Genomic DNA, 26,328 nt, shown 5'->3' on the forward strand with positions numbered 1-26,328 from the left:
AAATAAAATATATAAACTTTTTTTATTTTAGATTTAAATTTAATATTTTTTATTTACCCATTATATAGGTACTTGGTTTTATATTTCTCAGCAAAATTTACAGTCGGATATTTTTGTAATACACTGCGAAACTTTTCCCAAAGTAAGACTCTCTGGCTTACCCGCCGGTAGTCCCGGCCAAGTAAATATCCATGACCTTTTTGTTTGGAACGAGAAACTGACGCCTCCTGGGTATCGGCTGAATATGCGGCAATCGCGTCCCATTAACAGCATTCAAGCTTAGATTCGAATTCGGATCGTCGTCATCGGATAAGTAGGTGCTCGCTACCGATTGCGAAGCTTCTCCACCTGTCTGGTTACCGACGCTGCTGACGTCCGAAATGCTGTTTTGTCGAGCCTCGCGCTCCTCCTGGTGCTTCCTTGCATTGGCCATCTTGTTTACGTACAGTTCCTTCAATTGTTTGTAGCACCCGAGACACACGAGGGCTCCCAGTCGAATCTCTGAGTTTATTCGCTTCGCGAATTTCCAGAGCCCGGGATCCTGAATCCTTCTGCTCGGCGTCTTCAATAAATGTGGGCTAAGACCGCAGTTCCTCAGCGACACCTGCGGCTGCGGCGGCGGCAGCTCCTGAGAGGATTGCGACGACGCCATCTTCCCTGTTAATTTGGGGTTTGTTTTAAGTATTTAAAAACGAATTTAATGGCTCACCTTTGATCAGATTTCAGATTTTTTAAGTAACTGTTCAAGCTTGCGACGCTACGGATGGGTGCAGATCGATAACAATCTCACCGCGCCAAATTACGGTAAAATCGGTACGCGTATCGATATTCAGTATGCGATACTTTGCAAAAATCATGTTCGTGCCGCTATCGAACTTATCGATGCCCTGACATCTCTAGCGCTCGTGCCCTCGGCTCGAAATTAAATAATAAATTGAATTTATTAATTAAAACCGCACAAATCCCGCAATGGCATCCATCCTGAGGACGGGGAAACTGCTGCGCTACTTCGCCGGCTTCACCCGGAACGTGGTGGTGAACTCGGTGCGAGAGAACGAGACGAGCAGCCTGGTCAACAGTGCTCCCTGCATGTGCGGCGGCTTCCAGCAGTGAGTTCTAGAAATACCGGCATTACGCAATGTCTGCTTATATTTGTGCAAATAGTGGAATTGATTTGATTAATTTTCCATTGATGGGAGCTTACGGAGCAGGTTGCATGCTACATAACAGCAGGGGTTGTGCGGCAAATGTAATACCTAATGTTTACATAACCTCATCTGGGCTGAGGAGCTCCCTTTTGGGAGCTGTTTTTAGACCTGCGACAGATATTACACACTTTTTTTTAGCAATAAGTAACTGTAAAACTGCATATTCGATTTTCCCCTCCATTTCAGCGGCTTTGCCACAAATGCCGCCGCCAAGGCCGAGCTGAGCCTGGACAAGCAGATCCGCCGCCTGGACCAGGATGTGCGCCGCATTGGTCGCATTTCGCGACGCGACCTTGAGGAGGTGCTCGACGAGATTCGCGCGCACAGGACGGCCACCAGCTCGCAGTCCCTGCTGGTGATTCGTTGCTGCGGCAATCTGGTACCCGAGGAGTTGCCGGAGGTGCGAACGGCTTTGGTGCAGGAGATCTGGAAGACCCTGAATGCCCTGAACGTGCCCATGGACATCTCGCACTACAATGCCTTGCTTAGAGTTTATCTGGAGAACGAGCATGGCTTCGCACCCACCGATTTCCTGGCCGAGATCGAGGCCAAGGGCATCGAGCCCAACAGGGTCACCTACCAGAGGCTAATTGCGAGATATTGCCAGCAGGGGGACATCGAGGGCGCCACCAGAATCCTGGAGTTTATGCGTGCCAAGAGTCTGCCGGTGAACGAGAACGTCTTCAACTCCCTGATCCTGGGACACTCGCAGGCCAACGACCTTGAGTCCGCCAAGGGCATCTTGGGCGTCATGAAGCAGGCTGGCCTCGAGCCCAGCGCGGACACCTACACGACCCTGCTGTGCGCCTTTGCCCGCCATGGAGACCTCGCGGCCCTGAAGGAAACCCTTGCCGCGTGCGAGCAGAAGGAAATTATACTGCTGGACAAGGATCTCCTGGACGTCGTGTACACCCTGACCATCAATGGCAATGGCGAGCATGTGGACGAGGTCCTAGCCAAGCTGCGCCTCTCCCCGGGCTTCAACCAGGACGCCGTGAACGTAATTCTGCGCCTGGTCAACAAGGGACACGAGGATGTCGGCCTGAAGCTGCTTCGCGTGATGCCCCGAACGAGTCGCGTGAACGGCGAGCCCGTTGACGTGGGAGCCTTCTTCATCAGGCAAATGGTGAAGGCCAACCGGCCGGTGAAGAAGATACTCAGCATTTGCAGGACCCTCCAGGGAGAGGGACTGAATCCCAAGGCCTTGACCATTGCCACGGAGGCGGGACTGACCAACGGGGTGGTGAACAATGCCCTTCCCCTGCTCCAGGAGATGAAGAATGCCGGGCTGCCCATTAGGCAGCACTACTTCTGGCCCCTGATCTGCTCCGCGGAGTCGAACCAGGTGCTGGACATTGTCCGTCGCATGCAGCAGGAGTTTGCCGTGTTTCCCAACTCGGAGACCATCAGGGACTACGTGATCCCGAACCTCAAGGAGAAGAACTGGGAGCGCATTGTCACCGCCCTGAGGGATGCCGGCGTGCCCAACTCGACGGCCGTGACCTCCGCCGTTTACTCCGCCCTGGTCACCCACCAGATTGCCGATGCTGCCCGGATCATGGAGCAGAACAAGGCCTACTACGTGCCCTTCCTGTTCAGGCAACCCCTGATCCTGGCCCTGAGTCACACCAACGACTACGCCTCCTTTATTCGATGCGTGCGCCAGATCCACGAGGGACTGCAGGTGCGCCAGGGCAAGGAGGAGGAGGCCGACCAAGCAGCTGAGGGAGGAGCAGCAGCAGCTCCCGGCGAACGCAGCACCCCCGATGTCGTGGGCGCCATAGTCCAGGAGGCAACCACCTACTTCCGTCGCGATCGCGTGGCCACCCTGGAGAAGATCCTCAAGGGTCTGGTCAAGCAGGGTCTGTCCATTAGCAGTGCTAAGGCCACCCAGTTGTCGGAGCAACTGGGCTCTGAGCTGACGCCCAGGATCTCGGAGCTGTTGGGCAGGCTGAGCTCGGGGGAGCTGGAGCCGGTGCCGCTGCCCAACAGTGCCAAGCGCAGCCTGGACTCGCTGTCCATTGATGGTGAGTGGTGACCCCCTCTGAGGGATCAATATACTAAACTAATTCCCGACACTTCCTCCCCGCCAGAACTCGAACGCTTCATTGTCAACGTGGAGGCCAAGGGCGACAATGCCAACAACATCAAGCGACAACTGCTGAACGCCTGCTTCCGCTCGCAGAACCTCGAGAAGACCCTGCAGGTCATCGAGAAGCTGGAGACGGAGAAGTACCAGATTCCCATCGGCATCCACGCCCAGCTCATTGATCTCTACACGCACCACAGGAGAAGCGCCGAGGCCCTGGAGGCCTATGGGAAGCTGAGGGCCAAGGATGCTGCCTTCAAGTTGGACAACCTAAAGGCCGTGCGTCTGGCCGATCTGCTGCTGCAGGAGGAGCGTGAGGCGGAGGCCTACAAGGTCCTGGAGGACAACAAGAAGGATGCTCCCATCTCGGAGACGGAGGGAAGCTTCAACTACGTGAGCACCGTGTGGAGAGTCCTCAACTCCCTGGCGGAGGCGGGACAGGCGGAGAAGCTGCGCAAGCTATTCGACGCCCTGGTGGCCGCCAACTACATTGTGCCCACGAACGTGCTCCTGGGACCCCTCATCAAGGTTCACCTGGTCAAGGACGACATACCCAGGGCCATTGAGGCGTTTGAGGAGATCTGCAAGAAGCACAAGTCCACGCCGTGGAAGAACGAGCTCGCCTGCCGCCTAATCCAGAAGGAGGACGCGGCGAATCTCCAAAGACTGACGGACCTGAGCACGGGCATCCACGGCGAAGTCAATAGTCTGTACGACCTGGTGTTCTCCTTCGTGGAGTGCGGACGCGTGCGGCAGGCGCGGAAGATCCTGGAAACGCCCGGGCTAAGGACGCGTCCCCAGCGGATCAGCAGTGCCTGCGATCGGTACAAGAACGAGGGACTCCTGCAGCCGCTGGAGGGTCTCATTGAGGCCACCAGGGACCTGGGACACATCGACCGCAACAAGATCTACTACACGCTCCTCCTCAGCTACGACAAGGCCAACGAGGCGGAGAAGGCCCTGGGCCTGTGGACGAAAATGCAGGAGGAGGCTGTGACGCCCAACGATGCCTTCCTCCTGAAGCTGGCAGACATCCTCAAGAAGAACAACCTGGAGGTGCCGTTTGTGGTCCCCGAGACGCAAAAGGAAGCTGCCAGAGCCAAGAAAAATAAGACCAAGGACCAGGCGAAGCCGGAGCAGGCCAATATCCCGGCAGAGAAGCTCCCAAAGGAGAAGCCCTCGCCCAAGAAGGAGCCCCTAGACAAGGCGGAGGCCGCACCCAAAACCATTTCCGCCCTGTCTGGCTTCCGCAAAGCCATACTGGCCAGCGATCCCGACACGGCCATCGAGTACAAGAACAAGTTCATCAGCGGCGACAAGGTCAACGCCTTGGACACTTCCCGGCTGATCGAGCTCCTCGTTCGCGCCGACCGCCTGGTAGAGGCCTCGAAGTACGTCGACGAGCTGCTCGCCGGCAACCAGCATCCGCAGCCCAAGATCTTCAAGTTCTATCTGAACAAGATTGCGGCTGCCGGGGATCTGGAGACCCTGGAGAGGATTGGCCAGCAGCTGAACGAGGAGCAGAAGCGTCTCGTGTCGTTTGACAATCGCTATTGCCACGCCAACATTGTGGCCGGCAAGGCGGAGCAGTTCCTCGGGAAGCTCACCGCCGAAATCGAGGCTGCTAAGACGCCCGAGGAGGCGGCCAAGCAGGCCGGCAAGTTCCCCCGAGGCGGCGCTGTGGGCATCCTGGACAAGCACCCGGAGCTGGTGGCGAAGTGTAAGTAAACTCAGAGCCCACCTTGGGTGTTTTAATAACCAATCTCTTCCTGGGCAGACCAAAATCTGGCGGAGAAGTACGCCGCTCACAACCAACTGGGCCCCATGAATGTCCTGTGGATGCATTTGATCTCCAGCAACCAGGAGGCGGCCTCCAAGCAGATCTGGGACAAGTACCTGTCCAGTGCCCCGCGGCTCATGTTCCAGCGTGTCCTGCAAACGGCGCGGGAACAGCAGGACGAGAAGCTCGCCGGCGTGGTGATCTCCCAGCTGAGGGACAGCAAGATCTCCGAGGGCGCCATCGGCAATGCCTACTCCTGCCTCATCGACATCCAGACCACGAAGGGCCACCCCGACAAGGCCCTGGACGTGCTGGCTACTGCGATCAAGGACGTCTCCCTGGAGAACATCAATAGGACGGCGCTGCTGCGCCTGAAGCAGGCGGTGGAGGAGAAGTCTCAGAAGTTCCCCTACACGATTCCCGAGAAGCGAGCAAAGGCTAATGACGACTCCAGCTCCTCGTCATCCTCCTCCTCCAGTGACGACGATGTGTCGCCATCGATACCCGAAACCGTTCCCCACAAACCCGACAGCAAGGCTTAGTTCCTCCCGCTTCCCTTGTAGTTAAAGTCTATTTTTAAAAGTATTTACGATTAATGGCTAAACAAGTTTGTAAACTAAAGAATAAATTTAGTTGTTTTGTTGCAAAAAATCAAGAAATTCCGAGAAAGAGAGTGCTCCCTTGACCCATAGAAGGATCAAACACAGCAAGGATCTCCTGGATTATCTTAAGAAAGTTGCCCTCTCAGTAGGGAACACTCGTGTTGACGGCCACCTCCAGGGCCGTGAGGAAGCCGTGGTCTTGCTGGTAGACCAGCTTGTGCAGAATGTCGCCCAGCGTCTGGTGGCAGCGCACGTAGGTCTTCTCGATCTCCTCCACCTGGTTGTGGGCCAAGTACTCGTCCCTCGTGCCGTCCTCCTCCGTGGCCAGGCTAAGGGCATCGCTGTCGCCGAGATGCCTGGCACAGGCCGTCCACTCCATGTGCAGCACGAAGACCAGGTAGAAGAGCTGCTCGAGGACCACCCGGAAGGGGGCAAAGTCCTCGGTTAGCAGGCAGCGGGTCAGCAGGCTGGCCACATACTCGTCGTGCCGGGCACTCAGCTCCCGGATGTTCTGGCACCCGGAAATCCGCAGCTCAAACTTCACGGCCAGGGCGCCCATGATGTGGCTGTGGAGGTTGTCGGTGAGGTAAATGAGCCAGAAACGCAGAATCTCCAGGCGCCGTATGGTCAGGCCGTGCAGGTCCAGCGGGGCATAGGACTGGGCCTTGGGGCGTCGCAGGAAGGCGAGGTTCTCCAGCTTCCACACCGCCCACTTGACCTTTAGCATGAGACGCCACACCGCGTTGTAGGACTGCATGTGGCGCTCGGTGAGGATGCGCTGCAGGGCCACCGGCATGTCGTAGGACAGCTCCAAGGCCTCCAGTGCCTCGTAGGCATTGTGCGAGCGGCAGGCCACCTGGGAGATGACCTGCACGTGTAGCTGGCCGGCGCACCGGGGGTAGGCGGGCAGCAGGACCTCGTAGAGGTCCGAGCTCAACTGAGACTCCCGGGCCCAACCGGACTCCGTCTCGATGCGAACGAAGAGGGCGTTGTAGAAGGGAAAGAGCAGGTAGTAGGCCTCCAGCAGCAGGATGTGTCGCAGGAAGCGCGTGGTCTCGCCCAGGTGGAGAACCTCGCTGTACGCCCGCATGGCATACTCGTTGGCCCGGCACTGGCGGCGGAGCAGGATCTCGCGCAGGGCGTCCGGCAGCTCGGCCTTCAGCTGCAGGTGGGTGGAGTCCTCCAGTAGGGACAGTACATCCCCCACCTGGACACTGGGGGGAGCAGATCCACACTCCTGGCTCTCCAGAAGTCGCTCCCTGGCTGGGCGCGTAAATATGTGAAGAAGATCCAAGTTCCGAATGCCCTGGACACTGCTCAGCAGTAGCTCATCGGCATTCTGTCCTGCCTCCCCCTGCTCTTCATCCTTTTCCTTTGTCTTCTCCTCGGGTGATCCTCCTCCCCCTCCACAGTAAATCCTCACCTGCGCAAGCAACTGGGCAGCAAGCTCATCGTACAAGGATCGCGGCTGACTCTCATTGCTGCTGGCCAGCATCTCGCCCAGCAGATTCACATTGGCCAGCAGATCCTGCGTGTCCCCCGACTCCAAGGCGTGCTCCAGCAATATCCGATAGAAAGGGCAGTGACGGAGCTTTCCGAAGCTCTCCCTGACCGCCGGACTCTCATCCGGCGCCACAGAGCGCCTGCGCACATAGCCACTCGCGTCCTCCTCACACCTTTCCACAACGAACTCGTTATGGCGATCCTCGAGCGTGGCCCGGCGCCACCAGGCGTCGATGATGCTGCAGTAGCGCTTCAGGGAGACCAGCAGCAGGGCCGTGGCCAGCTTCTGGTGCGGCACATGCGGCTGCGTCTGGCTGTAGAGACGGGAGAGCAGGTAGGAGCTGCGCAGGTGCTGGGGTCCCTCGCCCAATATGGCATCCTGGGCTAGGCCACGGAGCAGGTGCAGCCGCCGAAAGTGCAGCCTGAACTCGGCGACAAAGTCTATCAGCGTTGCCTCCTCCCCACGATCTTCGTAGGCGACGAGGAGCTCGGAAATGGGGTCAACGAGGTCTCGCAGGCCGTAGGCAAAGCACTCGAGGGTCCCCGTGCTGGCCTCGTGGGAGGATAGGGTGTGCTCATCGATGATGTGCCGCAGCTCCAGCATGTCTTCCAGGGCAGGCAGAACGTTGGCCTCCAGGAAGCCGCTCAGTGTGTACTGAAAGGCGGAAAGAGAGGGTGAGATTTTCGCAAATACAAAGGGCTGTCCTCCTACCGTTGTCGCTGTGGGGATGCTGATGTGGTCGCGCACCCGAATGCGTCGCGTCTCCCTGTCAAAGGCGAAGAAGCCGCAACTGGCTGGCCGGACGAACATGAACAGGATCTCGCGCATCAGGCAAGCCTCCGTGATTGTGCTGGGCGGCCGGAGTTCCATCAGGCCGACAGTTTTCAAATTTAGAAACTGCACATAGGTCACGGCGAAGTTATCCAGGTGATCGGCGTCCCCAGGCAGGGCAAAGGTCTTCACATTCTGGCGCCACCAGGGGGCATGGATGGTCCTCGGCAGCAGGTGCTCATCCCGCACACTCTCCTCGTAGTGACTGACCGCCATCGGAGGCACTAGCGGCGGCAGCTGGGGCAGCCTATTTAGCCGGAGAGCAGGCCCTTGGCGGTGTCCCAGGGCGAAGAGCACCGGCTGGATGATGCGGAAATTGCCGCCCTTGGGTTGGTCCCCCTCACCCGGCGGCAGATGAAGCGGGGCGGGGGCAGTGCAGGGAATCGCCGCCTGCATTGCCTGCTCGTACACAGCCCCTATATCCGGCCTGGTATCGCGCTCCACGGCCTCGGTCTCGACCGGATCGCTCTCGTCGTCGGACCACTCACTCAGGGTGTCCGAGCTGCCCCCCAGCGAGTGGGCTGGCTGGAGGAAATCCTCCCTTAGCAACGCCGCCCAGTCCACCTCCGGGTCCCTCGAATCATTACCTGCGACGTCTGTGCGGCTGCTCCGCCTCTCGGCCACCTCCAGGGCCGAAATCACGGACAGCCGGTGCTGGTTCATCAGCACCCAGTTCCTGCGGATATTCTGGATGGGCTCCTGGGCCAAGCTGAGCAGGAAGTCCAGCAGGGACCACTGCACGTTCTGGGAGGAGTCGTGGTCGAGCCACTCCGGCTGAGCCAGCACCCTGCCGCTCAGCTCCAGCAGGGTGCTCCCGAACTCGGCCATGTCCTCCACCCGAAAACGCTCCGCCAAAGCATCCAGGCTGCGGCCGACCTCGTGACTGTTGGGGATGAGGTAGCGATGGTTCCGGATCGTTTTCCAGGCCATCTGCTCGCTCTGCTGCAGCTCTCGGCTACTCGCCTGCCCGAGGAGTGAGATCTGGTGAATCTAGCTGGAAATTCCTGGCTTTGAACTCACCTCGGCGGGCGACAGCTTCCGGATCAGCTTCTGCAAATTCTCGGAGATAATGACATCGGCCGACAAGGGTGCATTCCCCTTCTTGGCCCCGCTCTGCCCAGTGGACGCCATCTGGTCCTCATTGGCGCTTGAAACAAATCTCTTGGACGAATGCGATACTATCGGTTAGCTACCCAATATATAGACATATTACAATCGACTTTAGTTGTACAAAAATATACGGTCACTTTACCGTAGAATAAATAAGGAAAGCGCGCAAAAATTTAAATCTTTTATTAAAATAACATAAGCTTTCTCTTGAAAGCGCCACTTTAGCGATTTAAAATGCATTTTATTCATATTTGTATATTTTAAATTAAAATATAAATTGTTGTGGATTCAGATAAACGGAACAACGAAAGGATAAATTAAATATTTCAAATTGTTCTTGTTTTATTTTTGTTAAGATGTTTTTCTTTAAGTTTAATACCCATAAATTAATTATTTAAGTTTTTATGTATTTTTTTTATATTTTTTATATTTATTGAGATGTTTTTCTTGATGTGGTTAACGATGAAAATATAAAATACTTTGAATATATTTTAGAAATTACAAAAAGTGTTAAAAGGACATAAAAAGTAAAATACCCAACTGTTACACGAATGGACTGTGTCGAATAGGGTACTTAATTTAAATTATAAATTCTATAATAAAATGTATTTAGTAATCTTTGGTAAATTCTTATTCTAAGACATTTTAAAATTTATATTTACATATTAAAAAAGGTTTTAGTTGAAATACATATATTATATACTAATATTCATTGTTCTTGTAAATGTCAGACTGTTTTTAAGAGTTCTCCTACATGTGATGTTGGGAATACCTATTCCTTCGCTTTTTCGTGTACTCGCATGTGGTCCTGAAGATTACCTTTTTGGGCAAAGGTCTTCGAGCAGTGGGAACACTTGAATGGTCGCTCTCCCGTGTGCGTTCGGTTGTGGGTCGTGAGGGTGCTCTTCTGGGCAAACGCCTTCGGGCACTGCGAGCACTTGTAGGGCTTCTCGCCAGTATGAGTTCGCATGTGGCCCCGAAGTGTGAATCTATTGGGAAACGCCTTTGAGCACTGGTCGCACTTGTGCGGTCGCTCTCCCTTGTGGATGTATGTGATGTGCGCCTGAAGATTTGGCTTATAGGTAAACGTCATCGAGCACTGTGAACACTTGAACGGCCGCTCCTTGGTGTGCGTTCGGCCGTGCTCCTTGAGCTCATCCTTCTTGAAGAATCTCTTCAGGCAGTGCTTGCACTTATGCGGTCCCTCCTCCATGTGGGTTCTGCCGTGTGATATCAGATGCTCCTTCCGGAGAAACGACTTGGAGCACTCGGAGCACTTGAACGGTCGTTCTCCCGTGTGGATGCGGATGTGGGACTGAAGATTACTTTTCTGAGAAAAGGACTGCGAGCAATGGGAGCACTTAAACGGCCGCTCTTCTGTGTGTGTTCGCATGTGTCTCTGGAGATTTACTTTCTCGATAAACGACTTGGGGCACTGGGTGCACTTGTGAGTGCGAGACATCTCTCCATCGTGAGTTAGGATGTGCTTTCGGAGATTCCAGTCAAGGGAAAACGTCTTGGAGCAGTGCGAACACTTGAACGGACGCTCTCCCGTGTGGGTTAACATGTGAACTTGGAGGTGATTCTTCTGGGAAAATGACTTTGAGCACTGAGAACACTTATGCGGTCGCTCTCCAGTGTGGGTCCGCAGGTGTACATTGAGACGACTTTTCTGCAGGAATGACTTGGAGCAGTGGGAGCACTCATAGGGTCGCTCTTCTGCGTGAGTTCGAGTGTGTTCCCTGAGTCCCCTTGCATTGAAAAACATCTTTGAGCACTGCTCGCACTTGTACGTTCGCTCTCCGGTGTGAGTTAGGCTGTGTGTCTTGAGGGTGCTTTTCTTGGAGAACGACTTGGAGCACTGCTTACACTTGTAAGATTTCTTCACCGAAGAAGGCTTGGGGTCGTCCGATTTCTCTTTATCCTTCCTCAACTGGCGAAAGACCTGGTAGCTCTTCTCCAATGTCTGCCGTATCTCAAAGGCAGTTTTTGCACATTTTAGGCAGTCCTCGCAGATGTTTTCGTAGTGGCCATCCCCTCTGGATATCTTATAAGGCGTACATCGGGATATCATTTCGGCGATGGAGATCTCCAGTCCTGGTGCTTTGTCGAATATATTGACCATGACCGGCGAGGTGTCCAGACATGAGCGACAGATTATCCTAAAGTTGAAGGAATTTTCATATTAAGAGAGGGGTTTTCCAGGAGTCTTGAGGTGCGATCTACACATGTACATATGTAGTACATATGTGTGTTCATATTTACTCACACGTCCATGGTTGGTGGCCGCTGCGTCCTCTGAGATAAATGAAACTATGGCCTTGACTGATGGATACACTTTGATGTCAGGCAGACCAATCGACGGGTGATCACAAGGGTTTTTCAGGAAAGATGTTGAGATGCGATCTGTATCTTTACTTATTTACATATATGCCTCAGTGTCATACACACATACATGCATACACATATATCATATGTATGTTGTGGCACCGGCGACGTTTTTGCAATGTCTGATCAATACACTTTGATGTCAATACAGAATGATGTTAACCTTTGCACGGCGCCGAGGGGTCAAGAGGGATCAACGCGTAAACTTAAATTGATTTTGAAATTGCATTGCAGGACACGTATTTTCCCTCTTTTTATAGAGGTGATCGACATATCGACAGTTCGATAACACATATTCGAAGTAAAACATTTAGGGTATTCTTTACACATTTGGTGTATTCCCTACTATCGACCTCGCTGAAAATATCGACTAGGTGACTCATATAAATTAAAGCTGTTTGTTGCTAAAATAATTTAAATAATTAATTAAGGCTATAATTTTTAATACTTATAACTATACATGTAATGAAATTATTATGTTTTTCAATGGAACATTTTGTGATACCCTCAACGTGGATCAACCAATAGTATCGTGACCATGTCGATATATCGATAGCTTGCCACAAAACATGAATAATCGCAGTAACTCTCCGCTCTAGGTCGCCGCGTTTGCTTTTTTTTAGTTCAATCAAAAATTTTCAACGTTGTTTTTCCGCATTTTCCCAGCATTTTCGCGCGATGGGGGAAAGCGACGCCGAAAGTGATTCGAGCCAGAATTCCAGCAGCAGCAGCAGTGCCAGCGGCAGCGATACCGACGCGTCCAGGAGCGAGTCCTCCGCCAGCAGTGACCGCGAGGAAGAGGAAGCAGCGCCGCCGTCGGGGAAATCTGCCAAAGATGCGAATAAAACTGATGATAAGGAAAAGCTGGAGCCCCCAGCGAGTGAGGCGGAGCCTGAGCAGCCGAAACAGCTCGAGGAAAATTCTGCCGGCGAAGAGGCAGCGACAGTTTCCCAATCTGCTGGCGTGGAAAAGCGGCAAGAAGAAGCACTCTCAGTGGAAAAAGTAAATGAAGCGGAAAAAGCAGTGGAAATCGAAGCACCGCGAAAATTAACCACAACACCTGGCCATCAAGAAGAAGAAGCCGCCGCAGGTGTGACCGATGAGCAGGAAAAGCCACAAGCACCGGCAATGGTTGATGAGCAGCCGGTGGTGACCACCAATGGAAATGACAAGGAATCCCCCACGGAAATAACAAAAGCCGTGGCAGTGGATAACCACGTTGAAGAAGGCGAAATAACTGATGTGAGTTCGAAATTTTTATTTAAAAAAAAAGAAAATTAGTTTAGGAATATTTCACAATCTTTGAAATATTAAGTATATAAAAATGTCTATACTCGAATATCCTTCTCAAATGAGCACACTTTTCAAATTTGTTTATTTATTTATTTATTAATTTACACAGAAAGACGACGATGATGAGGTCTCCGCAGTGGCGCCTGGCAAGGAAGTCGATAAACCCTTACCTGTCGCCTCTAGCAAGGACGGCAGCCCACCACCCAAAGAGTCCGCCCAGCGTCCGCGTAGCCAACGCACCTCCAGCCGCAGTCGCTCGCCTCGTAGCCGGCGTCGTCGTGGCTCCAGGAGCCGGAAGAGCCGATCTCGCAGCCGGAGCCGCAGCCGGCGATCCACCTCCTTGGAAAGACGTCGCCAGGAGCGACAGAGGCGTCATGAAGTGCGTGATAAGCTGGACAAGGAGCGCGAAAGAGAGCGCGAGAAACGGCATCAAAAGAAGCGTGAGAGATCACGCAGCAGGCGACGCGATGATTCCCGGAAAAGATCCCGGAAGCGTTCCGGAGACCGCAGGACCCAAGATCGCTCCACGTCCAGTCCCGGAACGAAATCTTCGAAAATCAACGCAGATAATGAGACGGTGACCGAACCAGCAGCCAAAATCACTGAGCGTCAGAGGAAGACGGTGGATGTGCTGACCTCTCGAACGGGAGGAGCATATATCCCGCCAGCCAAGCTGCGCATGATGCAGGCGCAGATCACGGACAAGGCCTCGGCAGCGTATCAGCGAATCGCCTGGGAGGCCCTCAAGAAGTCCATCCACGGCTACATCAACAAGGTCAACGTGACGAACATTGCGATAATAACGAGGGAGCTGCTGCGGGAGAACATTGTGCGGGGTCGGGGCTTGCTCAGTCGCAGCATAATCCAGGCCCAGGCTGCCTCGCCCACCTTTACCCACGTCTACGCGGCCCTCGTGGGGATTATCAATTCGAAATTCCCGAATATTGGCGAGCTGCTGCTGAAGCGTTTGGTCATCCAGTTCCGGCGGGCCTTCCGGCGCAACGATAAGATGGTTTGCATGTCGGCCACCCGGTTCATCGGGCACCTGGTCAACCAGCGTGTGGCCCACGAGATACTGGCGCTGGAGATCCTCACCCTCCTGGTGGAGACGCCCACCGATGACTCCGTGGAGGTGGCCATTGCGTTTCTCAAGGAATGCGGCATGAAGCTGACGGAGGTGTCCTCCAAGGGCATTGGAGCCATATTCGAGATGCTGAGGAATATCCTGCACGAGGGAAAGCTGGACAAGCGGGTGCAGTACATGATCGAGGTGCTGTTCCAAGTGCGCAAGGATGGCTTCAAGGATCACCCGGCCGTGGTGGAGGAGCTGGAGCTGGTGGAGGAGGACGATCAGTTTACGCACCTCATGATGCTGGACGAGGCCACCGAAACAGAGGATATACTAAGTACGTATGGCGGCAGATAATCTCGATGTACACCATTTTAATTCTTTTTTTTTTAATATCCTTTCAGATGTCTTCAAGTTCGATGAGAACTATGCCGAAAACGAGGATAAATACAAGGGTCTGAGTCGCGAGATCCTGGGCAGCGACGATGGCTCCAGCTCAGGGTCGGGATCGGGCTCGGGTTCAGGCAGCGATTCGGAGAACGAGTCCGGCTCGGACGCGGATAACCAGCCGAAGACCACCGAGGCCGGCGACATCATCGACAGCACAGAAACCAATCTGATTGCCCTGCGCCGCACCATCTACCTGACCATCAACTCCAGCTTGGACTACGAGGAGTGCGCCCACAAGCTGATGAAGATGCAGCTGAAGCCGGGCCAGGAGATCGAGCTCTGCCACATGTTCCTCGACTGCTGTGCCGAGCAGCGGACCTACGAGAAGTTTTACGGGCTGCTCGCCCAGCGTTTCTGCAACATCAACAAGATCTACATACCGCCGTTCGAGGAGATCTTCAAGGACACGTACCAGACGACTCACCGGCTGGACACGAATCGCCTGAGGAACGTGAGCAAGTTCTTTGCCCACCTGCTCTTCACCGACGCCATTAGCTGGGATGTCCTCGAGTGCATCCAGCTGAACGAGGACGATACCACGTCGTCAAGCAGGATCTTTATCAAGATATTGTTCCAGGAGCTGGCCGAGTACATGGGCCTGGGCAAGTTGAACGGGAAGCTCAAGGAGGAGGTGTTGGTGGAGAGCCTGGCCGGCTTGTTTCCCAAGGACAATCCGCGGAATACCCGCTTCTCCATCAATTTCTTTACGTCCATTGGTTTGGGTGGACTCACAGACGACCTGAGGATGTTCTTGAAAACGGCCCCCAAGGCGGTGCCAGCGATCAATGCCGAGATCCTAGCCAGCGGTAACCCCTTCAGGGATGGTTCTGCCCCAGCCTCCGCCCAAGGTAATCCCAAGGGCTCCCCCTCCTCGTCGTCGTCGGCTTCCTCCTCGTCATCCTCCTCGTCGTCCTCTGACTCGAGCAGTGAGAGTTCCAGCGAGGACGAGGAGAGCTCTGAATCTTCCAGTGAATCCTCAAGCTCCGATTCCAGCTCCGAGCCGAAAAAGAAACGCAAGCGCAAGGATAAGGACAAGGGCAAAAAGAAGGCCAAGAAATCTGGGAAGGAAAAGTCAAAGAAATCGAAGAATAAAAAGTCTGGGAAAAAGAAGAAGGCGGAGAAGGAACGAGAGAAGAAGGCAGAGAAGGAGAAGCTGAAGGCGGAGAAGGAACGGGAAAAGGAGCGACTAAAAGCAGAAAAGGAACGAGAAAAGGAGAAGGATCTTGAAAGGCAGAGAGAGAAAGAAAGAGAACGGGAAAAGGAACAGAAAGTCGGAAGGGAGCGGCAAAAGGAGAAAGAGAAGCAGCGCAAAAAGGACAAAAATAAATCAACCAAAAAGAAGTCCAAGCGCAAGCGAGACAGCTCCAGTTCCAGCAGCCACAACAGCAGCAGCGAAGAAAGCGGCGGCAAATCTTCATCGGAGGATGATTCCTCCGATTCTTCAGATTCCTCCAGCGGCGAAAGCGACGCGGAACCTCAGCGCACGGACCATCGCCAGGAGGCGACTAACACACAAAATAAATTCAGGGGACAACCCATAGATAGCGACGAGTTCAATCTGGAAGGTCCTGAGGCCAGAGGACCGCCACAGCGCTACCATTCGAATGGAAACAGAAACGGAAACGGTCAGCGGGAGCGGGAGAGTTCCCTTGATAGAGAGAGAAAGCGGGAGAATCTGTTTGGCAAGGAGAGAAAGCACGAGAACCCCTTTGGCAGAGACAGAAAACGGGACAATTCTTCGAATGAAAGAAGCCGAAAGCGGGACAATTCCTCCAATGAAGGAGGCAGAAGGCACGACGGTAGAAGGCAACAGAATTCCTCCAATGAGAGGAGCCAAATGCGGGACAATTCTTTCAACGAAAGAGGCAGACGGCGAGAGAACTCTCCGACAGAAAGAGTCCGAAAGCGGGAGAATTCTCCAATTGACAGAGATCGCAAACGGGACAAGCGCGACAGATCCCCTTCCTACGAGAAGCCCCGCCGGAGGGAGAACTCCTCCCCAAGAGATCGGCGTGCGGAGAAAAGCAGTCGCGGACGCGGGGATCGCTCTTCCCGGGACCGGGATAGGGATCGGGATCAGGACCGTGATCGGGATCCGAAGAGGCAACGGGAACGTGGCCGAGAACGCGGTGACCGTGAACTGGAACGATCTCGGGACCGCTCACGCTCGCGCAGGGAGCGCAGCTCACACCGCAGGGTGTCCAAGGGGCGTGGCTAATATTCTTTGGAGACTGCAACCGTTGACGACGTCAGAATATTCTAAAGGCATTACATTAATTGTGTTAAATATTTAACATGTAAAACTGTGTACAAAGAAAAACCCTCTAAGCTGCTAAACAACAAAAAATAATTGTACAAAATGCAACCATAAAAAAAGGAAAAATAAAAATAAACACCCTTTAAAGATATTTTTTTAATTTGCACATTCTTTGCGTATTTTTTAAGATCATTTGTTTATTACAATTTTGTTTAAGATTTTGCAGAATAAAAAAAGGTATATGGCTTATGTCCATTTAATTTCACTATTTATTTTTATGAAAAAAAAAAAAATAATAAATAAAAAAAAAATTAATTAAATTATATTTCAATACATAATAATAGATTTATCGAAAACCGATAGCAATGTAAAAATTCTTCATATGTATGTATATGCTTTATAAAGTAATCAAATTATTTCCGTTCATTAACTAAATATTAAATAATTAAATTAGAAACAACAAGGCAAATTTTTTATATTATTTAATGAAATATTTAAATAAATTTAAATATTTATAGTGGCCCGCTCACCAGGGCTTAACACTAAGGTTGCCACACCCAAAAAACATCGATATCGGCTCGGAATCAACCCTGCTCAGTGCGGCCTGTCGATCTGGCATCCCGAAAATTTCGAGCTGGCAACTCCCTTTTCGCACTAGTTTCGCCTGGCGTGAACACGCGGATTTCACTTGGTGGATTTTCAAATCAAAAAATAAGGTAATTATGGCAGCCATCCGGCCGGCTAACCCAGCTATTAATGCCATTGTGTGTGCGCTGCATCTCGTTTCAATGAAAAACAGCCGGCAGGATGACCAAGAAGCGCCGTAATGGAGGACGCAACAAGCACAACCGCGGCCATGTGAAGCCCGTGCGCTGCACCAACTGCGCCCGCTGCGTGCCCAAGGACAAGGCGATCAAGAAGTTCGTCATCCGCAACATCGTGGAGGCGGCCGCCGTCCGTGATATCACTGAGGCCAGCATCTGGGACTCGTACGTGCTCCCCAAGCTCTACGCGAAGCTCCACTACTGTGTGTCGTGCGCCATTCACTCCAAGGTGGTGCGCAATCGCTCCCGCGAGGCCCGTCGCATCCGTACGCCGCCACTGCGCTCCTTCCCCAAGGACATGGCCCGCAACAACCAGAATAGGAAGTAGATATTTGGTCCCTGAATAGCTGAAGGAATAAGAAGGAACACTGGATGCAGCAACGTCGATATGGAATCCACCAACACCTCCATCTAGAGCCGGGTTTCTTTCATGCAAATTGTATTTGGTTTTTGTGGAACGCGGCGAAGCGAAGAGAAGCAGACGAAATATATTGATGCATCCAGTTTTTTTATAATTCGAAACAAACAGTGTGTGCTCAATGGGAAACAGATGCGTCTGCCAGCAAAAGCCTACCATTATTCTCACTCAAAAGGCGTCAGCAGCCACAATCTTATCAACGCTCCCTTTGAAGTCTAGCGGAGGAGGCATTCCTACAGGAATCTGCCCGGAAAAGGGGTGTGGATTTGACCAAGTGAAGAAAGGAAATCTCGATGCTATCAGCTAGCACGTTTTTCTTCGTACATGTGAATGAAATAAGTGGAGTATTTCTATGGAAACGGTAAAGTCCCTTTTATTAAAGTTGCTATATAGTCTATAGTAGGTCTGAATTGGGTCCGGAGAGATCTTATTGAATATAGGATAAAAAGTATTAGTCAGAAAACAAATCAAAGGGATGATACAGTACATTATATACAGGATTTTTATTGATAACAGATTATTCATATGTGCGAAAGGAATATTAATAGAATTTAACAATTAATCAGTATGAAAACGTAAGGGTGCCAAGATACTAAGGGTATAAGGCAGGATTTGCTTACCTGTTATGAAGCTATCTAAGTGAAACTTTATCAACAGTATTCCCTTTTGCAGGTGGTATATGTTGTCTGAACTGCCGGATACATATATTAAACCTGTATTGTCAAAAATTATAAATGTTAATATTTCCATCTATTAGTGATGTGGCTTATATGTTATATATTATATGATGTGGATTATATTTTCAGAGCCGCATTTTTATTTATAAAGATAGATAGAACCCTGATCACAGAAAAATAATATAAACGTTTACATAACTTCGATGGTTTTCAAAAATTTAGCTTACACCTTGAAAGTAATTAAATAAAAATAATAAATTAATTAATTTTCCATCATCAGATATATGTAGTTATTTCTCGAAGTTTGTTATAGTTTTTATTTGTTTTTTTTTTTTTTTTTAAATATAGCTGTCAGCTATCGAATAACCTAGAAGCTGCCGATGTTTCACGCACTTTGTACCATCACTTGTTTGCGTCGTAAGTTCATCCCTAGCACCGTGGTGAAATTTTGCCTGATCGTCGCAAATCGCAAACAAGTGCTTAATAACTTTGGATTGCGAAGTTTGCAAGTGTACCAAGTAACTAAAAATGATTGCAAGTGATTGTGATAGTTCATTTAACATAATTTGATCGAAATGGAAGCAATATAAACACTGTAATTCTGGTCCGTACCACAAACGTCGGCATTGTTCGCTGGTAGCGAAAATGGCATTGCAGAGTTTGCAAGCAATTAAAACTGAGTGCAGGTGAGTAAAACAATTCATTTAATTGAATATTATTGAAATGGCAATCAATGAAAACAGGGTAATTCATAAATCTTTCATAAACGCAAGCACTGTTTGTTGTTAGTGGTGAGTCTACTCTAACGGTAAATTCTTCTGGTGGGTTCAAAAGCGCCACTACCGTTTGTTTTGGTAACTACAAGTTGCCATTTATGCCAATATATTTAAAAATATATATTTTATATGTGTATATACATATATATATGTAAGACAATTTTTTGATTAAAAACTTATATCCGGAAAAAACCCGGCTCCAACTATAACGGATTCATACCATGCTTCTCCGCCTCACCCGCCTGTTTCCTGCTCGGAGGCGGCCACGCACTCACTCGTGTGTGATATCTCATTTCCGACTTCCACCTGTTTCCTTTTTAAATCCATAAAAAATAGAGATTTAATTAAATTTAATTCGTTTTCCCACGAAAAACAGCAAATAGTTTGCCCTTTTCATTGCGTGGAAACGGCACTCTTCGGAGATTTTCCGCAGGGAGCGCCCCTGTGTCAAATGTAAAATGTGTATTTACGCGCCAATTGATTTTAACTTTTTTTTCCATCAAATTTATAAAAAAATTATAAAAATAAATAGCGACGAGTTCTAAAAAATACTACATTAATTTTATTTAAATACATATGTACGTTTTAACACTGAAGTTATTTAAATTTATCAATTCTCTTTTATTATTTTTAGTTTAAAAAAATATTCTCATGTGCCTTAATATATATTTTCCTTGATTTTACTCTTGTTTCTGCACAATACCCTTTATTTTCGTAAATAACCATTGCAATTGTTTGTCGGAGACAGGCCACAGCCTTGCGTACTGTTTTTTGGCATAAATTACACAGACGTGAATGCAAAGGCAAATGAGTCGCACATGTGTGTGTGTACACTTCCTTTTCCTGCTTACCCTTTTTTCACGAGTTTTTTGTGTTCTTGAGCCGTTACAATTTCTCCTTGGTTTTCTGCTGTTTCAGCAGCCCGAACTCGCTGCCGGGCTGAATTATTGTTTTCTTATGCCAAGAAAATAAAAATAAAGCGCAGACATAAGCGGCAGCAGTTGATACTTTAGCATAAATTAAATAGGGCACTCACAAGTGCTAATGAAAAATGCCTTGTGGAACAGCCAGGGGTCAAAGTTGAAATTGATTTTCAACAAGGGAAGCAATATTAATTACTATTAAGATTTTTAGAAGCTTACTTAAGCTTACTCTCCAAGCAAGTAATAATAATAGCCGTGGAAATTATTCTGCTAATGTGTAGATTTCGCAGAACCGATAGGTATGTATTTCATCTTATTAATTAGTTCACTGACATTTTTCACAGATTTTCGTCCTTAAAGCAACCTGATTTTCCCAGTTTCCTCAAGCATAAATGTGTAGCGAGTCATATTTTCCTCCAAAGTGGCCTGAATTTATTTAAAATAAATAAATAAAATCATTAAAATAGCCATACATTAAAATATAGTTCAAAACTTACCGGTTTAAGCCAAAATGCCTAAAAAGACTTTTAACCCCTTGAATATCTCAGAAACCTTCTTAGTGTCAGGATGCTTTATGGGGAAATGGAGTTTGAAAGGCCGTGTATCCTTTTGGAGCTCACTATTGGATTTTTCGATATTTTTGTGACGCAAATAGACGAAGGGAGAGTGAGTCCAACGTCGCCGAAGTCGAGGGGAAAGGCCTGATCCCAGCCACATGGCAGTAGACACGCCGACTCTCTTGCTTCTCTTGAAAATACATGTGTTGTTTAAAAATACGATAAAGTAATAAACAAGCTTTCATGATGAAATGGCCTACTAGTGGTGAGAAATGTAATAAGAATAAGGAATATGTTCCTGACAGGAAAACCGTGCATATAGTATCTACTTTTTTCTTAAGCTGAAATTTGAAAATATTTTTATTGTTCTACCTAAAACTCCCCTGCACTGGTTGAGCTCTTTCGAGTTTCATTTAATTTTATGACTGACAAAGCACACTTAAAATCCGTACACACATGCATATCCACTTATTTCGCCTCAATGGTCTTCTATTGAGACTACAGACTGGGGGACACAGGACATTCATTCGGATAGCAAATTCTATTATATACATTTCATAGTTTCGATGGCTTTTTGTGCACTTGCTCGCTCACTTTTCCACTTTTCCACTTTCTCCTCTCACTTCTAACCCCCAATATGAGGCTCCTGCCATATTTTAACTTTAATTTCCGTTTTTTTTACTCCGTTTTGAGCCGTCCCATTCGGCAGCGATTCCAATATCCTTTTTATTTTTTCTATATGTATTTCTCTCCTTTTTTTGTTGCGAGTACCTAATGCCAGAGCCAGAACAAAACACTTTCACTGCCTCTTCCTCCGCTGTCATGGGTCCTGCCATTTTTTTGTGGCTCCTTTTTTGTTGCTCTCTGTGTATATCGTAAATAAAAACGTTAAATGTTTTTTTAACGTGCGCCACTTAACACTCGGTACAATTTAAAGGCAATTGGGCACACCAGAGAACAGCAACAGCAACAGCAACGGCAACGGCAGTGGCAACCGAGCAACAATGGCCACAAAAAGTCAAGCCAATGCACATGCGATATCTCTTTTTTTTCCTATTTATATATATATGAATGTACATATATAAATGTGCACGATACGTATATGTCTATGTCAGGGGATTCATTCTGTTTAAATAACGGTTGAGTGGGTGTATTTGATATCCTTGAATGCAACAGGCAAAGAGAAAATAGTTTGTACATTCTCTTGAATGGGGATTTCCCTTTCTTACGTGTATATCGTAAAAGAATATTAACAAATAAATAATTTAAATATAAAAGTAATTTATATAATGTAAAAAAACATAAGAAAACGAAAACGAAAAACTCAATCTGAAGTTAAGATGCTCTTACGATCGACTTCTTGATTATTTTTTATATAAATAAAATAAATATTACAATGAATTTGTGTTCATTCAATAAACTTTTCTTTTTCTGTTAAAAAATAAATTAAATAGATAATTAGGTTTGGGTTAGGTTTGCGATGCTCGATAACAAAAATATATAACTGCATTCTACATTTTATTTTCCCTTAAACCCCTTTCAATGTAATTTGACAGGGTGTCCTAACCGTCGCTTTCACTTTCAACACCGTTCCCCATGTTTTTGTGGCCCTTCTCCCGTTTTATTATTATTATTTTGACATTTTGCTGGCTGGCTCGTAATTTAATATAGATTTTTGTCCGCCCCTTCAGTCGCTCATTTTTTATGTTTCAAACAATAAATTGTCAATTGATTTCTGGCTCTCCTATTTATGAGACAGCCATATATTTGTGGACCTTTCGCCGCCGCCGTGGAAATGAAAAATGGTTGAACTCACGGCAGAGCGAGGTTTTCCACATTCACATCTTGTTACTTGCAAGTCGTATGTACATACATACGTATTGCCTGATTCCATGTCAAACAAATCGTAAAAGAAAACGCAATTCCCTTTATTTATTGTATAAAAATCATCAAATGGCGTTTGCTTTTACTTCAATTATGTATGGCACTCCTCTCGGCTCCAGTGAAAATTAAAATTCTTTTTTATGTGTTTCCCGCCGTTGAACAATATCAAAGTGATACGAGCTTCCTGCGGGACACATGTACTACCTATAAATATAAATATAAATATGATAATGTAAAAAAATGGCATAAACATGTATTTATTGCCCCTCCATTGTGTTTATTTTGTGATTGATAAAAAATCGAACTGTGTGTGCTGCTTTTTTACTTTTTGGGTGTTATTATTTGTATTGCCAATGACAACAGCTGCGATGCGAGTTTTTACGCCTCCTCATGCACTGCCGTGTGCCCACTGTACCCCGTGGCCTTGGGCTCTGGCCGTTCTCCTTTCTCTGTTGACCATGGGAAATGTAGCATGTGTCCTCTGTAAAGTGGAGCCTGAAAGGATACGAAAATACGGGGGAGATACATTTATATTCATATGAAAATTAAGCCTTTATTTGTAATTGAATGTTGGGTGTGTGTGGCGGCAAAGTTGGGAATTAATATTAAATAAAAGTGAAATTTAAAAAATAAACCTATGAGGTGTTAATTTTATTTTAGGTTTTTTGATAAATGGTTAGTTAGTTATTAAAACTATTTGTATTTCAAGTTATTTACCGAAGAAAGAGTACATCTTTTGAAATCTAGTTTTGTAAACATTAAATTATATATATTTATTATGAATTGTCCGCCCAAGATTACAATTAATTTCCGTTTAAAAATCCCCATAAGTATTAATCTCAAGCACTTTTGCGTTGTTTTATTTCTCCATTAATTCCCACCTTCTTCCTTTGATCAATTGCATTTTTTAAGCACTCCAACTTCCATATTTGCTTTATTCATTCCCCGACGCCCTCACCTGTGAAGGTAAATAAGAGAAAAAAAGGAGAAGAAAGAAAGAAATGAACTCATTTGTTGGCCCAATTGCCAAATGGAACTCAACGCATTCGCAACGTTAAAAAAAAGAGGGGAAAACGTGGAAAATAGTATGGGGAACCGGGTTCGTTTCAATACAATTAAATTTCCACGCTGCTTGATTTTGAACGCTTGACGCATTTTAATTATTTTCAATGAGGACGAGTGAATGCTTTATGAAATTCGAGAGAAGAGAGGGCTTCGACGACCCAATTGCTCAATATATTCATGGATCCCGATCCCCTTTTCCCCATCCGGTTTCCCCATTTTATCCAGAATCCTTTGGCTCTCTTCCTGCTGGGGGCCGAACGGAAGTGCAGCAAAGACAGTGGCAGGTGCTCCGAAAATGAATGTCATTCATGTCGAGTTTGAGTCCGAGACCGAGTCCTGCATTTCGTGCATGCAATTAAGTATACGCACTGTCTTGCACAGGCAGGTGGAATGGACGGGTGGAAAGTGGGTGTCTGGTCAAGTTAATTACAATCTACATTGTTTATCGGTCCTGAAACCATTCCATTGCTCCGTTTCCTTTAGTTCCCAAACCAACACATTCCTTGGGCCTTTTAATAGAATTTTTAAATCTTTAACTCGAGACCACCCGTTCCTTTGGCCGTAGCCCGGCTTAATTACCCGAGCATTTGTAAAATATTTTCCTTTTAATTGTTTGAGGTTAATTAATAAATTAGCAAATTCACTGCAGAACTTTTTCCACTGCAGCGTTTTTCCCATTTCCTTTGTTTGCGTGTGCAGTTTTTAATGGACCAGACTTGCTAATGGGCCAAGGCTTTTGGCTTTTATACGGGGCCCGCCTTTATATTGGAGTCTAGTCTGAGGTCTGGACCTGGACATCATCTGCATAATTCTTCATTAACGCGAACTTAATGCGTTTATGGTTAACGCAGACAGCGAAATGATGTTTCATAATTCAATTATCGTGGGGCATGTTGCCCGCTTGGCCTGCTTGGTGGGGGGAAAATCCACCCGGTTGATGGAGGTGATGGAAAATTGTGGTTAAGGTTCGGTTTACGGCTCTTAAAGGTGAAAGTGTTGGGGGGCCCAGGTTGGCTTTTAATTGAAAAAGTAGCAACCGATTGAGTTACAATAGCGCCAGGGTTTCTATAAAATAAAGTGGAACAAAATTATAGGGTTTTAATTGAGATACTTTATGAGTTTTATGATCTTTTTTGAACAAATATATTTTATTTTATTTTATTATATATTTTTTTTGCGGTTTGTGGTGCCATAATTCACACAATTCTCTGGCTTCTCGCTTTAATAAATTAAATTTTCCATGGGACTATCTCACTTAACGCCAAAGGGAAATCCCCAAATGGCCTGATAAGAATTTCATTTCCTATGCTATTCACACTCATCCACCGTTTAATCCCCCATACTGCTGCCGCCGCCGCCGCCGCTCCATAAAAATTGATACGCACAATCAGAAACCCTTTTTGCCCAGATAGAAGGACCTTTTCCCGGGCGGGTCAGCTTTAAGGCCGAACATAAACAAGTTAGTCAAATAAAACATTTTGTTTTTAATAAAAGGGAGCAAAAAAACGAAAAAAGCCAAACAAACACAGAACCATAAATGGATCAAAGTAAAAATTGCCCTGAAAGATATTATGCCGGACGCATATGTGCGAGAGGGAGTGAGTGCGTGAGCTTAACCCAAATTATCCATAGCCTCTGGCAAAAAAGAGAAAACCCCAGACTTTCACTTACGATTGCGTATACGCAGTGTTGTGTTAGAGAACGATAAAAAAAAGAATACCAAGAATCATGACATGTTTCGGCCTGGCCTCGAAATCATTTATTGCTGTCCACTTGGCTTCAGTTTTTTGGTTGTTTTTGCTGGGTATATCTCTTCTGTTCTTATTATCTCATGAATGCTAAATGCCCAGAGCGTCTGCGGGGAAAATATGATAGCGGGACATCATGGAGCAAGTGAGGATGCCGCCCTTATGCCTCCAGTTGTGATTACGCCGGGAGAAATGGTTGAGGACTTTAAAGTGGGGAGAGTGTATTAAAAAATTGTATTAATCATTATAAATATCGCCATAGATAGAGTGAGTGGAAACAATCTCAGTTTTTTCGATTCCCTTTTTAATAACGTCCATGGGCAACTATTGTCTTCGTAACCTTTACTAAGACAGAACCTTTCCTTGCTAGATCCTCTTTATATATTTATAATTTTTATTTAAAATATTTCCCCCAAACTGAGACTTTTTTTGCAGTGCCAAATTATAAAGTACAATGTACATATATGCAAAGGAGTCGTGCCGTGATATCTTCTACAATTTATCATACTGCGAACTGAGAACTGTGCGTGTTCCAAGACTCTCTCTCTCTCTTTCTCGGTTTCCCCTTTCCTCTTTTTCCGGTACGAGGCATTATCCCCCATCATTATTATCATCAGCATCATCATCGTGATGGCAGCCACTTGGATATCTTGTGGCTTAGCCTGACCCATTATCCCACTTATGCACATTGAAGGCATTCCGTCAGTCAGTCAGTCAGTCATTCAGTGAGTCAGGTCGGTTGGTTGGTCCTTGCGATTCCTTTGGCTTCACGCTGGCTTCCCCAGCCAGCTTTCTCGTTTTTGAATTGCGCACGAGTTGAGCGGAGATCCTGTGGAGTCCTGCGTGTATATGTGCACTGAGGAGAAAGAATAATA

At 47.9% G+C, this 26,328-nt stretch overlaps 6 protein-coding genes and 2 long non-coding RNA genes across 8 annotated transcripts in view; 4 read left to right on the forward strand and 4 right to left on the reverse strand.

The window, feature by feature from the left end:
* Positions 1–3: 3 nt before the first annotated feature.
* Positions 4–652, reverse strand: ms(3)K81 (male sterile (3) K81). Its single transcript, XM_017166309.3, has one exon. It carries the CDS (start codon positions 650–652, stop codon positions 158–160), a length of 495 nt encoding a protein of 164 aa, XP_017021798.1. The 3' UTR covers positions 4–157.
* A 317-nt stretch (positions 653–969) lies between these two features.
* On the forward strand, positions 970–5,736 carry bsf (bicoid stability factor). Its single transcript, XM_017166307.3, has 4 exons — positions 970–1,109; positions 1,395–3,235; positions 3,302–5,017; positions 5,075–5,736. Exons 1-4 carry the CDS (start codon positions 970–972, stop codon positions 5,617–5,619), a joined length of 4,242 nt encoding a protein of 1,413 aa, XP_017021796.1. The 3' UTR covers positions 5,620–5,736.
* Grip128 (gamma-tubulin complex component 5) lies at positions 5,630–9,194 on the reverse strand. The gene is made up of 3 exons (XM_017166308.3): positions 9,035–9,194; positions 7,895–8,977; positions 5,630–7,837 (listed from the first exon to the last, which is right to left on the reverse strand). The coding sequence occupies exons 1-3, from the start codon at positions 9,143–9,145 to the stop codon at positions 5,822–5,824; spliced, it is 3,210 nt and encodes a 1,069-aa protein (XP_017021797.1). The 5' UTR covers positions 9,146–9,194; the 3' UTR covers positions 5,630–5,821.
* Positions 9,195–9,569: 375 nt separating this feature from the next.
* On the reverse strand, positions 9,570–11,785 carry LOC108074353 (zinc finger protein 431-like). Its single transcript, XM_017166379.2, has 2 exons — positions 11,394–11,785; positions 9,570–11,286 (listed from the first exon to the last, which is right to left on the reverse strand). The coding sequence occupies exons 1-2, from the start codon at positions 11,399–11,401 to the stop codon at positions 9,897–9,899; spliced, it is 1,398 nt and encodes a 465-aa protein (XP_017021868.1). The 5' UTR covers positions 11,402–11,785; the 3' UTR covers positions 9,570–9,896.
* Positions 11,786–12,103: 318 nt separating this feature from the next.
* On the forward strand, positions 12,104–16,732 carry ncm (pre-mRNA-splicing factor nucampholin). The gene is made up of 3 exons (XM_017166333.3): positions 12,104–12,754; positions 12,915–14,211; positions 14,279–16,732. The coding sequence occupies exons 1-3, from the start codon at positions 12,191–12,193 to the stop codon at positions 16,540–16,542; spliced, it is 4,125 nt and encodes a 1,374-aa protein (XP_017021822.1). The 5' UTR covers positions 12,104–12,190; the 3' UTR covers positions 16,543–16,732.
* A 407-nt stretch (positions 16,733–17,139) lies between these two features.
* On the forward strand, positions 17,140–17,931 carry RpS26 (ribosomal protein S26). Its single transcript, XM_017166254.3, has 2 exons — positions 17,140–17,297; positions 17,381–17,931. Exon 2 carries the CDS (start codon positions 17,389–17,391, stop codon positions 17,731–17,733), a length of 345 nt encoding a protein of 114 aa, XP_017021743.1. The 5' UTR covers positions 17,140–17,297; positions 17,381–17,388; the 3' UTR covers positions 17,734–17,931.
* A 1,026-nt stretch (positions 17,932–18,957) lies between these two features.
* Positions 18,958–26,328, forward strand: part of LOC138927877 (uncharacterized) — a 49,105-nt gene continuing 41,734 nt past the window's right edge. The window contains exon 1 of the long non-coding RNA XR_011444316.1: positions 18,958–19,186. This is a non-coding gene — a long non-coding RNA (uncharacterized lncRNA). The remainder of the gene's footprint in view (positions 19,187–26,328) is intronic.
* LOC108074282 (uncharacterized) lies at positions 20,461–21,053 on the reverse strand. The gene is made up of 2 exons (XR_001770689.3): positions 20,697–21,053; positions 20,461–20,625 (listed from the first exon to the last, which is right to left on the reverse strand). It is a non-coding gene; the product is annotated as an uncharacterized lncRNA (long non-coding RNA).

The sequence above is a fragment of the Drosophila kikkawai genome, chromosome 2L (assembly GCF_030179895.1).
Source record: "Drosophila kikkawai strain 14028-0561.14 chromosome 2L, DkikHiC1v2, whole genome shotgun sequence".
In the NCBI taxonomy this organism is placed as follows: Eukaryota; Metazoa; Arthropoda; class Insecta; order Diptera; family Drosophilidae; genus Drosophila; species Drosophila kikkawai.

Bases quoted from the DNA above. Each gene is read 5' to 3' on its own strand.
- bsf (XM_017166307.3), top strand. From the start codon at position 970: ATGGCATCCATCCTGAGGACGGGGAAACTGCTGCGCTACTTCGCCGGC. The intron at 1,110-1,394 runs GTGAGTTCTAGA...CCTCCATTTCAG, and splicing joins ATGTGCGGCGGCTTCCAGCA to CGGCTTTGCCACAAATGCCG. The intron at 3,236-3,301 runs GTGAGTGGTGAC...CCTCCCCGCCAG, and splicing joins GGACTCGCTGTCCATTGATG to AACTCGAACGCTTCATTGTC.
- Grip128 (XM_017166308.3), bottom strand. From the start codon at position 9,145: ATGGCGTCCACTGGGCAGAGCGGGGCCAAGAAGGGGAATGCACCCTTG. The intron at 8,978-9,034 runs GTGAGTTCAAAG...CTCCTCGGGCAG, and splicing joins GGAAGCTGTCGCCCGCCGAG to GCGAGTAGCCGAGAGCTGCA. The intron at 7,838-7,894 runs GTAGGAGGACAG...TCCGCCTTTCAG, and splicing joins GCATCCCCACAGCGACAACG to TACACACTGAGCGGCTTCCT.
- ncm (XM_017166333.3), top strand. From the start codon at position 12,191: ATGGGGGAAAGCGACGCCGAAAGTGATTCGAGCCAGAATTCCAGCAGC. The intron at 12,755-12,914 runs GTGAGTTCGAAA...TAATTTACACAG, and splicing joins AAGAAGGCGAAATAACTGAT to AAAGACGACGATGATGAGGT. The intron at 14,212-14,278 runs GTACGTATGGCG...ATATCCTTTCAG, and splicing joins CGAAACAGAGGATATACTAA to ATGTCTTCAAGTTCGATGAG.
- RpS26 (XM_017166254.3), top strand. From the start codon at position 17,389: ATGACCAAGAAGCGCCGTAATGGAGGACGCAACAAGCACAACCGCGGC.